This window comes from Sceloporus occidentalis, unplaced genomic scaffold (assembly GCF_023333645.1).
Source record: "Sceloporus occidentalis isolate IW3139 unplaced genomic scaffold, rSceOcc1.0.p SCAF_4, whole genome shotgun sequence".
NCBI lineage: Eukaryota > Metazoa > Chordata > Lepidosauria > Squamata > Phrynosomatidae > Sceloporus > Sceloporus occidentalis.
The window spans coordinates 200,480,510-200,493,459 of NW_028316984.1; the positions used below are offsets into that span (position 1 = coordinate 200,480,510).

The 12,950-nt window shown below is 40.4% G+C and overlaps 1 protein-coding gene across 4 annotated transcripts in view; it reads right to left on the minus strand.

The window, feature by feature from the left end:
- The window catches only part of DDHD1 (DDHD domain containing 1), a 65,781-nt gene that overhangs the window by 31,988 nt on the left and 20,843 nt on the right, over positions 1 to 12,950 (minus strand). For 3 of the 4 annotated variants that reach the window (XM_089522904.1, XM_089522902.1, XM_089522905.1), the window contains exon 3: positions 927 to 1,028. The exons of the other annotated variant lie outside the window; for it this stretch is intronic. In XM_089522904.1, the coding sequence (XP_089379030.1) occupies positions 927 to 1,028 (102 nt within the window). The remainder of the gene's footprint in view (positions 1 to 926; positions 1,029 to 12,950) is intronic. 4 annotated transcript variants of the gene reach the window in all.

Sequence of the window (12,950 nt, forward strand, 5' to 3'; positions counted from 1 at the left end):
TAAGCCCAAGCAGTGGCAACAATGCAAAAACAAAACCCTATTTTAATAGACCTGTCAATAAATACTTTGAGAAAGAAATGTCCTATAGCTACTTTAAGAGACTTTATAAAAAATCAGCACACCATTCCTAGTTATTATATTCCTTACTTTGTTTCTCACACAAAGAAAATGTTGGCACAGTTTTTATTCAAAGTAAAATGGACAAGAATGCAAATAAGCAAACAAAACAAAACAAAAAAGCAATGAACTAAATTGTGTAACACCTAGCAGTAAGAAAACACAACCAGCCCAATACCCATCTGTCTCCCTTCAGAGTCTTCATTCTTCACCATCCTGGTGTTTTTAAGTATAGCGTATTAATATTTTTCTTGTTTATAGGCCTCAAAGGAATCAGGCAGAGAGTCATGATGTAAGTGTTTCTAACAAATAAACGTATATCACACTATGCATACATGGCGATTAATAGTTCTTTAATTATCCATGTCACAATTCTGTGTGGTTAAGACACAGAAATCTGGTAAAGATCTCCCAATGATTCTTAGGGATGAGCAGGGATTTTGAGCTTAGAACCTAGCAGAGAATTTCACCAAGCTTCTAAAAGCTGTCATGCACTCCTTAGAGAAAGGAACCATGTTTATTTGAAGCAAATAATGCACAGAGTGTTTTAGATTCCTAATGAATTGTTAGTACACATTGTTAGAGCATTGTGCCAGCCTCTAATTTCCACTGTAACAAAGCAGTGATGATTAAACTGAGGCCCACAGCACTTTCTTCCTCCTCCTCCTCAATTTTGGAAGAGAATAATTATCATTATCATGCAGATAGGAAAGCATGTGCCTATCTACAACACTACACCAAAACATGCTAGCTACAACGGAAAGCTTCCTACACAAGAAGATAAGAAGACAAATCTGCAATTACTGTACCTTCAGACCGTTTGCGTTTAAGCCCTGCAGCCTCTGTATTCTCTTTATATCCTCTCCATTTGAACAGTGAATGGAGGGAGAAGGGAGGGAGATGGTAGATAACTAAAAGCAAAAACACTGAGCTTCAAAGTGAAATTTTTGAAAAGGGGCAGCAACAGAATTTACAGAACACTCACCAAAATAAAGTATGGACATAGAAAACATAGGAAAAAACACTAGAAATAAATTGTAGTAAAACAAATGGCACTGACTTTGTGAGGAAGTCGGTTATCAATAGTTTCATCTATCATATTTTCCCATAAATGCTTACGGGTGAAAATAAGATTAAATTCAAAGCACAGAAAAACAACAGGCATGCAACGGCAAGATACACAGACTTATTCAGTGTCTCTTATTCTGCAGATATATAAACACATAACTGTACTGGAACAACAATAACGCACAACTCTAAAGCATAGCCTCAAAAATGGCATGTAACCTAAGAGATATTACTAATCCCACCCTGCTCCCTGACCAGGAGAAAAGGCCACTGGCGACTGGATAAGCAGATGCTGACTGCTGTTCAGACCCTCACGAAAGAAAGAAAGAAAGAAAGGAACATCCCAGCATGCATTGTCTATAACAAGCCTTCCATTCCTGAACAGCACTGGAGTTTCCCTGTGGAGGTAACTGCAAGTCCACTGTGAAGTTTTCAATGCTCATTGTACAGCTTCCAAGCCATTCAACGAGGATATTGAAAAAAAGTTGACACCCCTTGAAATCACTGTGCTGTGGTTTGATGGACTTACCTTACCCTTACAGGTAGATGCCAGTGCTGTTCAGTGTGGAAAGGGACATCGCAAGGTGAATGAATGCTGTGGTGTCTCACAAGTGGGAAGTTAGGGATCAAGAGGAAGCTGCGGTGCCCCACCTAAGAAACAGGAGAACAATAAGCACCACGAAAGTCAGTGGGAGTCAAGCTGAACCAGCACTGAATAACAACACAAAAGCTAATATTCTTTTTAAAAAATGGATCCATTATTGGATAAGTCTGTCAGAGGTCAAATAAAGATGCAACCCTTAAAAAAAAACTAGGACAGCCAAATACTAGTTCAGAGTGAAAAAACAGACATGATGGTACATTCACTATCCTGCGATAGAACTAGTCACAAACACATTATACTAGTATTTGGGAAAACAATTACATTATTTCCTCTCTGTCTTGAGTTCTATTGTCTTCAAAGTGTAGGAGGCAACAGGGAAGGCATGGGGTGGCAAAAAAAGAAAGAAAAGAAAAGCAAACAAGCCTAGTAATAGAAAATGGAGCGGGTTTGGGACAGTTTTTCAGTCCACAACTGAGTAACTCTTTTATGAGTGGGTTTCCACAGCTTCATCTTTCCTCAACTGTGTCCTGCAGACAATAGACCAGTTGTTCACTAAGCAGCTGTGTGCTTTGATATTCCCATCTTTCCTTTGGCCTTGGCTACTAGGGGAAATAGGAATGATTGGCCTGAGACCGAGGGGAAGCAGAATTGGCCATTTTCAGAGGAAGCTTTACTGTAAAACTCTGCAGGAGTCATTACTCTGAGCTTTCTGAAAAGGAGGCAAGGCCAGGAAAGCAATTCATTAAGAAATAAAATGGGTAGAATCTTCTGTGAGCAGGTCATTCTGGTTCTTTCAAAATATAGCAATCAAATTTTAGAAGTGGGGTGGGCAAATTATGGCTCGTATTACAGGCCATTTCTGCCCAACTGCCTGTTTTAAAATGGTTAAGTCACCAGGGGCCTTAAAATGGTTCAAAATGGGCAATCACATCTCTATAGATATTCCTGGGGGTGGAAAAAGTGAATTTCTTGCCCCCCAAAACTGGAGGGGGGGGGGACTTCACAGCTCTCTACCTCCTGAAAGTTGCTCACCAACTACCAAGTAGTTGCTCCAACTACTGTACTGGTACCAACTACAACAGGCCATTTGAATATACGACTCAATGGTAAGTCAATGCTTATATAATTCTCATTGCTACAGTGGGTTTAGACTGACTGGCACTAGCAAGTGGATTTAGACTAATGCCTTAAATTTAACAATAACAATCTGTGCTTCAGTACAAAACAAGCCATCCTCTCAGTTCATGTCTGATATCAGTGGTGCATTTTAATGAGGTAACAGGTATGTGAGAGCTGGAAATTGTCAAGTACAGTGGAGGATCATCAGACAAACAATACACTTTCCTCTCAATAATTTCCCCCAGCTACATTTATTTCTGGGTTTAGTATATTTCTGGGTCAGAGAACAATCCAGAACCACAGCTTTCTCTCATAAATTCCTGTTTGGTCCTTGCCTACCAGAACTTTGGGGAAACTCTGTTGTAGCTGAGAACAGATGAGATTCAATGCGAATCAAGTGGAAGTCTCTTCATTTTTACCTCCTCTCCCTCCTGCAGTCCCACCATTCCCATCAGAGCAGATGCTGCTTCCTTCCCCACTATGCACACAGTTGCAATGGCATCAGTGGGAAACATGTTGGGGTAGCTGTGTTGGCCATTTAATAAATACAAACAAAAATCCCTAAGTGATACAGTGGGAAGACTTCCTCAGACGCTTTACAGACGCGCTGAAGGGGCGTACTAGGGTTAGAAAGGGGCGTGTTAGGGTTAGAAAGGGGCGTGTTAGGGTTGAGAAGGGACGTCCCTTCCGGACGCCCCTCAACCGTAGTATGGACCGAGTCCATACAAAATGGCGGTGCCCGTCCACATGGGGGCTGCCATTTTGACATCACGGACGCATAGTGTCCGGACGACGTGAGTGCGCGACTAGTGCCTCACGGAACCACTTCCGCGGCCCAAAAAGAAGCACCATTTTGGCGCTTCTTTCTTGCTGCGCCCGGGAGCCGCGCGGTTTGGCCGCTGCGGTTCCCGGATGTAGCAACTGGCGGCGGCGGCAGAGCACCCTTCTTGGGCGCTCTGTAACGCGCCTTAGATATTATCCCACCGCACTTAATTCGAGCGTCAGGAGAAGCCTGTAGTCAATTATTATTACAGAAGGGTTTCCCCTGCATCTCTGACAGAGAAACCTCCAAAACTGCTTCGTAGTGCTATAAAGTCTCACAAACACAGGAGGCTCCAAGAGGATAGTGAGAATCTGAAAACGGGAAGAGAGGTATGGACTGAGCAAATGAACTGATGCTTTTTAAAAAGTACATTTTCCATGGCATCTTTCCACTTTAAGAAAAATACTATGTTGTACTTGTTTCTTCCCCACTATTATCCTAGCTGAGGCCCTAATCTGCTCTTATAAGCACTGACTGAGATTTATTTATCTTTTGGTAGAAGCTTTTAGTGACTGAAAATTCTGATGTGGCTCCTTTTAAAATTGTTTTTGCTGCTGTTTCCCTATCATGTATTTAGGCATGTTCAACTGGGATTGTATTATCCAAGTTCCAGGTTCCCTCTCTTCTCTGGCAACCCCTGCCCCCTTGCCCCCCAAATGTCATGCAGCAAGTTTGGGATTTTATAGAACTGGGTGAGATGCAGAGGTCCTATATAGTGACTTCCAGCAGTCTTAGTACTGCCAGTATTATCCCTTTTCGAGGGACACATATTATCCTGAAGTTTCTCTGTACAGCATCTTTCAGCAAACTGTTTATTATATTTGGTCAGGAAGAAAGTTGAGTATGTGCTGTATGCCCTTGTGTTTCAGTTTTCATTAAACAATGTATTTTTGGTACATTTTATCCTCTAGGAGCTGATAAAGTTACTGCTGTGTACACTGAAGTAGGAACCTTTGCTGCCTATTCAGAGAATTTAACATGACAGAGGTCAGGAGAGAGGGGAAAGATGGGATGTCCTTGTAAATGTTATTGTTTGGTTTTCTTTGCTCCTTGGGATTTTATCTGAACTTGCAATGTCTTTATTGTACATCCCCTTGAACTCTCACTATGTATGTGGTGCGATTTTGAAAATCTAACTGGCAACAATGACAATATGCATTCTGTTATGATGCTCTTTTAGCCAGTACTGTGGATAGTTTTTAACTGGTTTATGGTAGTCAGTGCTTGCTCTTTTATTGTATCATTCCTTTATGATGACAAAAGTTTTGCTCTTTTTCTTTTCTTTTCTGTACACTGTTCTGAGAAGACTCTGGTCCTTAAAAGTGGCATAGCAATCTTTAAAATAAATAGTTTAAACACCAATGTTATGTAATGATATCAATCACAATTCAAGCATGCCAAGTGGAGCAGCCTCTGTCAATTTTCCACTAAAAAGCGTTGATATGGGTGTCAGCCATCTGCCATTCGGAGATTTCAGCAGAGTTAGCAGTAATTTTCAAAAATGTAACAAGATCAGTAACATTCTTTTAACTCATGATAACCTACGGTACATAACATCACTTCTAGACCTCTCATACCAAAGCCAGAAGATTTCAATGTTGGATTAGCCTCTAGGAGTAAGAATGTCAAAAGGGTAGCCATGAAAATATATTTATGTGTTGGCCATGCAGCAAAATGCTGTACAAGAAAATCCAAAACCCATAAAGGAGTGTTCCCTTTACTAGCCAACCAAAATGCAAAAAAATATATCATGCAAGCTTTCAAAGCTCACTGGCTTCTTCATAAGGTAAAAGATGTTAAAATCACATAGGAGAGGGAAAGTGATGCTTCTAAGTCACAGGCCTACACTTTGTATCAGATATTTCTACTGTAGTTCAGATATCAATGTAGGCAGAGGCCAATTCCCTTCTTGGCCTTGTGGGGACCGGGGACAAAGGGCAATAAAAGACAGGAATAAAATTTCAACTCCATTAGCAATGGGAAAGTAACTTCCCTTGAGATCCAGGCTGCCCCTGTCCTGTGCGAAGCTAACTGTCCCTTTCTTAGGCAGAGGACAGTGAATTTCTCAAGACTGTACTGTTACATCTAGGAAAACATTTAGGTACTACTACTACTACTAATAATAATAATTTGTTTTATTTATATACCGCTATTCCAAAGATCATAGCGGTGAACAGCAAGTAAGCTAATTAGCAAGTAAGCTAATTTGCCCCCAACAGTCTGGGTACTCATTTTAGCTCCCTCCTCGGAAGGATGCAAGCCTGAGTAGCTGGCCCTTCACATTTGCAGCCTTGACTCTGGCGGATTTGATTATTTGCAGTTTTGATTAATATGTTCTCTCTAGGAATCTCTAGGTGCTCCAGTGCAATTCTGCCAGACGTTGACCACAGAGTTGTCCTGGAGAACCTAGAAGTTCCTAGAGAAAACCCTTCTCTAGCCATTTGTAGGTCCTCCAACATGATTCTATGGTCAACCTCTGACAGATGTTAACCACAGAGTTGCACTGGAGGACTAGAAGATTCCCAGAGAGGTGTTCTCTTAGGAAAGATGAATAGTCTTCTTTTCATTTGTGGTTTTTTGACATTCACGGGCGTCCAGCCCAGCAAATGTGGAGGGACCACTGTATATACGTAATAATTGCTAATTGTAGTCCAAATGAAAGAATTTTACCTTCGTTGGAAGATTAAAAGCTCAAGAAGTGGCTTCTTAAAAACTAGTCAGTTTTATGGCAAATCCAATAACATCAAAAATCCACCAAACAGTGATACCTTTATTGGACCAACCAAAGTGCACAATATGCATGTTGCAAGCATTCGAAGCTCCACTGGCTTCTTCATCAGGCAAGGTGTTAAAAACCATACCGGGGGGGGGGGGGGGAATTGAAGTTGTTAGTCATAAGCCTGCATTTTGCTTTTTTTGTTGTTGTTCTTAGTTCAGATGGTATGGAAGGATATTTTGAAGCCAGTGGAGCGTCGAAAGCTAGCAACATGTATATTGTGCATTTTGGTTGACTCATTTTTTCCGCCTTGCTTTCCCCCATGTCCCTTAATTCCACTCTTCTCCTTTATGCTGTTGTAATTGTAATGTAATGGATGTCTTTGGGGTTATTGCTGTTATTAGTTTTAATGGTTTTAAAAGGTGATTGAATGATGGATATTTTTATTGTTGTATTTTATTGCTTAATGTGGGGGGATTTCTTTTATTGGATTTGTTGTATCATATTTTAACTGACTGTAAACCGCTGTGATCATTGGAATAGCGGTATACAAATAAAGGTTCATTCATTCATTCAATAAAGGTATCACCATTTGGTGGATTTTTGATGTTATTGGATTTGCTATATGGCCAACATGGCTACCTCTCGATGTTTTCTCAATTTTATGGCATAAGTGTATATGAATGTTTATCAAGAGAGTAAGAACATGCCCTCTTTAAGTGGACTTCATATGGAGACTTCTCAGTATACACAAGGAGGTCATGCAGACTCTTAGGTATGTACTATACAGGAATAAAGAGGATGGGCACATTTGCCAGTCTTGTTTCATACCCATATTGCCAAAGAAACATATAACTGCACACAAGCTACAGCTTGCTAGCTTAAGGTTTGCTTAAGATGTCATATGTTAGCTGCCTGGAATCACTGGATTCCCCATGAAGATTCTGGTAACCATTAATTCTCACATAGAACAAAATAGGTTTCAACTCAAGCAACCTTTGTGGCAATTGATCTGTTGCTCAGGACAAGGCTTGTTACCAGCTTTCTGTACTACTTTTCTTTAAAAGGTGGCATTAAACTGTGTTTTGAATTTAATTCTAATATTTGATCTTGCTTTCATCTCTTTTATTTAGTGTAACTATGAGCTGTCCCATCCCATCTTTGGGAGAAAGGTGAGCTATCAGCTCAATAAATAATTAAAAAAATAAATAAAATCTAAGCACACAGAATAGGGAAACCAGCTCACCATTCCCACTTTTGGGGGGCAAGGAATGATGTTTCTTGGGATTTCATGCATCTCTGTGCTGGGAGTGGATTGCCAGGAATGCATTGCGCCAGAGCTCCAGATTTCTACACCAGCTTTTCAGAAACAATTCCAAGACAGAGTACTAAACAAATTGGCTTTATCTTCTGTTAACAATGCTGCTCATACAAAGAAGTGGGGGTGGGAAAGGACAATGTATTTTCATTGTGCAATCTGCCTCCAGCACATGAAAATCAATGCATAGTGAAAAGAATCGCTTCTGGAAATTGGTATGGTTTATCCACTAAAAAAGAGGACGAAATACCCAGGATGGATAGTGGTCCTCCTCTCTTCAGACCAGAACTGGTCTGGTTTCTAATTCAGCTATTTTGAAACCATAACATTGTTTGATCTTGGCCACAGTATTAATATCTTAATAATTTTCTGCAATTGTCTTCCATAAATACCCCTCCACACTGTTCTGTGTCTTTAAAGATTTGCCTAAGCATCAGTGTTGCCAACAAGCCTCAAAGATATTCCCAGAATGTTTTACCAAAATCCAAAATCCCCGGAATTCCCCAATATTTACCGGAATATTCAGTCAAAATCCTCAGGAATAAATAAATAATCAAATTTCCCAGATTCTGGGGAATTCCCCGGAAAATGGCAATGCTGCTAAGCATCTTGTGCCACTCAATCCTCTAAAGTGATTAAGTTTTCTGAGGTCTAAAACACATGCCAGAAATAATCCAGTTTGAGGCCACTTTAACTGTCCTGGCTCAATGCTAGAAGGAGCCCTGTGGCACAGTGGTTAAATGCCTGTACTGCAAAAACTCACTCACAAACTGCAAGGTTGTGAGTTCAATACCAACCAAGGGCTCAGGCTCAACTCAGGCTTGCATCCTCCCAAGATCGTTAAAATGAGTACCCAGATTGTTGGGGGCAATTAGCCTACACTTTGTAAATTGCTTAGGGAATGCTTAAGTGCATTTATAAGCGGTATAGAAATGTACTTGCTATTGCTAGGGAATTTTGAGAACTGTAGTTTTGTGAGACATTTAGCCTTCTCTGTCAGAGAGCTCTGGTGCCACAATAAACTACAGTTTCCAGGATTCCCTAGCACTGAGCCAGGGCAGTTAAAGCGGACTCAAACTAGATTATTTCTGCAGTGGGTTTTGGACCAAAGTTTTAAACCTGATGTTGCATGCCTTCAAGTCATTTCCCATTTATGGTGACCCTAAGGAGAGCTATCTTGCAGTTTGTTCGCAAGATCTGTTTGCCTTTGCCTTCCCCTGAGGCTGAGAGCATGTGACTTGCCCAAGGTCAGCCAGCAGATTTCATGACCAAGCTGGGAATCACACTCTGGTGCCCTACTATCTATGGATGCTAATGCATGACACCATGTTTTTCCATTTTGCAAGAGAAAGCAATTTCTCCATTTACACTGTTTATAATTTCATAATTATGCATTCCCTTTTTTGCACAGTCTGGTGATAGTCTTTCAGGATTCTATGAAGAAGCTGGAACACAGTAACAGCAGCTCCCCAGAACTCCATGGTGCTAGGGAAGAAAATTCAGTTCAATTCAAATTTAATTATTCAGTAGCTGAAGTAAAGAAGATCAGGCCAGGTCATTTTCAATCATGTTATCTCCAGCTGATATTTTTAAAAAAAAATTAGAAAGGAAGTGTACCAATACGGTGTATTTAAATACACAGCGAAATGGTATGGTACTGAAATATCACTTTTTAAAATAAGCCAAATGTAACGCTCCCACTTTGCAATAATGGGAAAAAGGTAGATTTACCTCTTCTTGCTGCAGCAATACATAACTGTGATCAATAAGCTGTAGGATGACCAATGTATTTTACAAAAAAGAAAGAAAGAGATTGTCTCCCAGGATGGTACAGAACATAGATCAGAGAAGTTGTTGGAGAAATACTAGAGGGCAGTCTTAGCAAAATGAAGAAGCGGTTGCTTTTGCATTTTCCATTTCTATAGTTTTTTGTGGGTTTTTCGGGCTATGTGGCCATGTTCTAGCAGAGTTTCTTTCTGACATCAGAAAAAACTCTGCTAGAACATGGCCACACAGCCCGAAAAACCCACAAAAAACTATGGATGCCGGCCATGAAAGCCTTCGGCTTTACATTTTCCATTTCTGCTTCTAAATGCCTACTGTGAGAGAGCCTTTATTTAATGACAAAACTGTGGACCATGATCAGAAACAGACTCTAGGTGACATCATTAGGAAGACCATAGTGCAGGCGAAATGGAACATCAACATGATCGGTACAGAGTTTGTTGACCTCTTTAAAAAGAAGAATGAAAAGGGAGAAAAAAGCTGGCAAAACCAGCAAGAAGCCAGCTTAAATATATATTTAAAAAGAACAAAGCTGACCCAGCTTTAAGGTAAAAATAATAGGATTTCAAGTATTTTAGTACAGCATAAAAGTTTCATGCTGGCTGCCTAAGCTTCAGAAAGCATAACAGAAATCATATCTTCTTGAACTTTACTTTTGTGTTTTTAAATATACTTTTTTATTATATATATTTTTTCATATTTTTAGAAAATGACCTGCAGAAAGAAAACTGCCAATACTGGGTGAACACACACACAGAAGCATAAAAGATAAAATACTGAAACAAAAGAGGGTATGCTCTCTGGTCTATACAGTTCTGGTTTTCTAAGTCAGAATTTAAAGAGGTAAGATTTGGTCCACGTGTTCAAGCAAGTAAAGCAACAAGGAAAAATTCAAACTTAGTTTTTTAAAAACCATCTCCAGCAACTTCCTCAGCCAGAGCTGGTGAACCTATTTTTGAGAGTGTATGTTACATACTCTATAAATTTTGAGGCTACATACATATGCATTCTTGGTTGGTAAGGAGGGCCAATCTAGATGTTATATTAAACAAGACATTTGGCTGCTTTTTTACTTTCAACATGGAAGCTTGTAGGGCACAATTAGGACTAGTATAGCAAAGGAGCTGCTGGTGGGAGAAGAAATTTAGTGGGCCTTCTATGGGGCGGGGGATCTTTTTTTTTTTCTGTGTTTTTTGCCTCGTGGGCCACATTTTGGAGCCACAGGAGGTGACCAAAAGTTGCTTCCTGTTCACCAGAAAAAGCCTGCTCCTGGAACCGTTTGTGTATGCGCATCCCTTCAAGTCTTCTGACAACTTATAGTGACCCTATGAATTTCATAGGGTTCTCTTAGGCAAGGAACACTTACAGGTGGTTTTGCCCATTCCTTCCTCTTAAATATAGCCTTCCTCTGAAATATAGTGTTTGCTGGCAGTCTCCCATACAAGTACTAACCAAGGCTGGCCCTGCTTAGCTCCCAAGACCAGTCAGCATTTAGTGCCTTTAGGGTATATAGGCCCTCAATTGTGGCAAAAATGCCACATCCAAACAGCAGCATCTGGGAACAACAAAAAAAGTTGGCTCCTGGTGGGGACTGAATGTAGCCTGTGCTTTTGCCCAACCTTTAGTAGGCAACTTTTGCCAGGTCCCCTGTGTGTGTGTGCGTGCATACCTTCAAGTCATCTGTTGACTTATGGTGACTCCATTAATTTTATAGGGTTTTCTTAGGCAATGAATACTCTGCCTCCAAATGAAAGGAAATGAATGAAGCAGCTGTCCTGAAAGCACATATTCTAATTCTATTTCCCCTCGACTCAGACAGCTGAAAATGTATAGCAGTATTCTGACAACACAACGTAGGTGAAATTACTCATGCAAGACTAGCTCTAACTTTCCTGAAACTGGATTCTGCCCCGGGGTGGAACCCCCTGACCTCTGCTTCATACTGTACACATAATATTTGATTCTCAGAAGAAATGTGTGCTTGCTACAAACATGAAAATCCAGGCAATAATTTTCAGATAATCTGCACGCAAGCATTGTTGTTGTCATGTGCCTTCAAGTTGTTTCCACCTTATGGCAACCCTAAGGCCCATCTATTACTGGCATGATTTGTTTTCTTGACATGATGGGGGGGTTGCCTTTGCCTTTTCCTCATGAGGCTGAGTCAGTATAAGAAGTAAGAAGAAGAGCCCTTCCTCCAGTCCATCTGCCATGGTCCAGGTCTCCGAGGGAGAGAAGGAATGCTGGACTTACTCCCTTCTCCTTTTATGTCATGTCTTTTTTAGATTGTAAGCCTGAGGGCAGGGAAATATCTAATTAATGATCTGTAAGCAGCTCTGAGAGCCTTTCTGGCTGAAGAGTGGGATATAAATACAGTAAATAAATAAATAAATAATTGGGGATTCAAACCTGGCCTCCAGAGTCGCCATCCAATGCTCAAACCAATACACAAACTGGGTATCATGCCACATAAACATAGATATGAAAGGTAGCCAATGATGACATACATAATAGCTGCTATATCCCAGTAAAACTAGCATGCCTTCCAAACTGAGTTTCCAACAGAGGTGAACAAAATTATTTCTACCTGGGGGGGGGGGGGGGGAGACTAGCAAAAAAGTCTTGACACTATGAATCAGTAAAATCCCCCATCTATGAACGGATGCTCCAAACTGCTTTCTGGCTCTGCATGAATATAAATGTGGCTTAGGGGTTAAAGCAATGAAAGCAAAAACTAACAAGTCAATAATAATCATAGAAGGTGAAATCTCAAAACAAGAAATAATCAAATTTCACTACATCTACAATGGTAGTATGGAGAACAGCCAACTGGAGAAGGAACATCAGAGAAACTTTTAATTCACAGTTGATTCATTTACAAATTATTGCAAATGAATACAGACAACCTGTACCTGAAAGGTGCTGATTTAGAGGTACCCAAGTTCCAATTCTTTCAAAGTGCTCCCAGCGCATTCTCTTGCTTTTGGCAAACAGCAAAGAAACAAGTTAAAAGACTAAAGAAAGTAGAAAGATAAAAAAGATCTCCCTGGATCAGACCAAAAGCCAGCACAGTTCATCCAGCATTAAGTTCCCACAGTGGTCAACTCATGTTGAAAGCCTACAACAAACAGCCCTCTCCCACTTAGCTTCAAAACAGGAGCTTTCAAGATGATGCTACAAAGTCTAGATTTAGGAGACTTAAACAGAGGTCTAATGTGCTAGACTGTTGTTTAAGTCACACTAATCTAAGGTGGACAAGACACATTTGCAAGTACTGAAACTTGACTGCAGCACAAACACAAACTATTGAATACAGAGAGAAATGTAACAGACAAAACATGGGAGAGCTACACAGCACATTTCCCATGCCATGTCTGGGCTCCAATCAGGATTTGTCTGC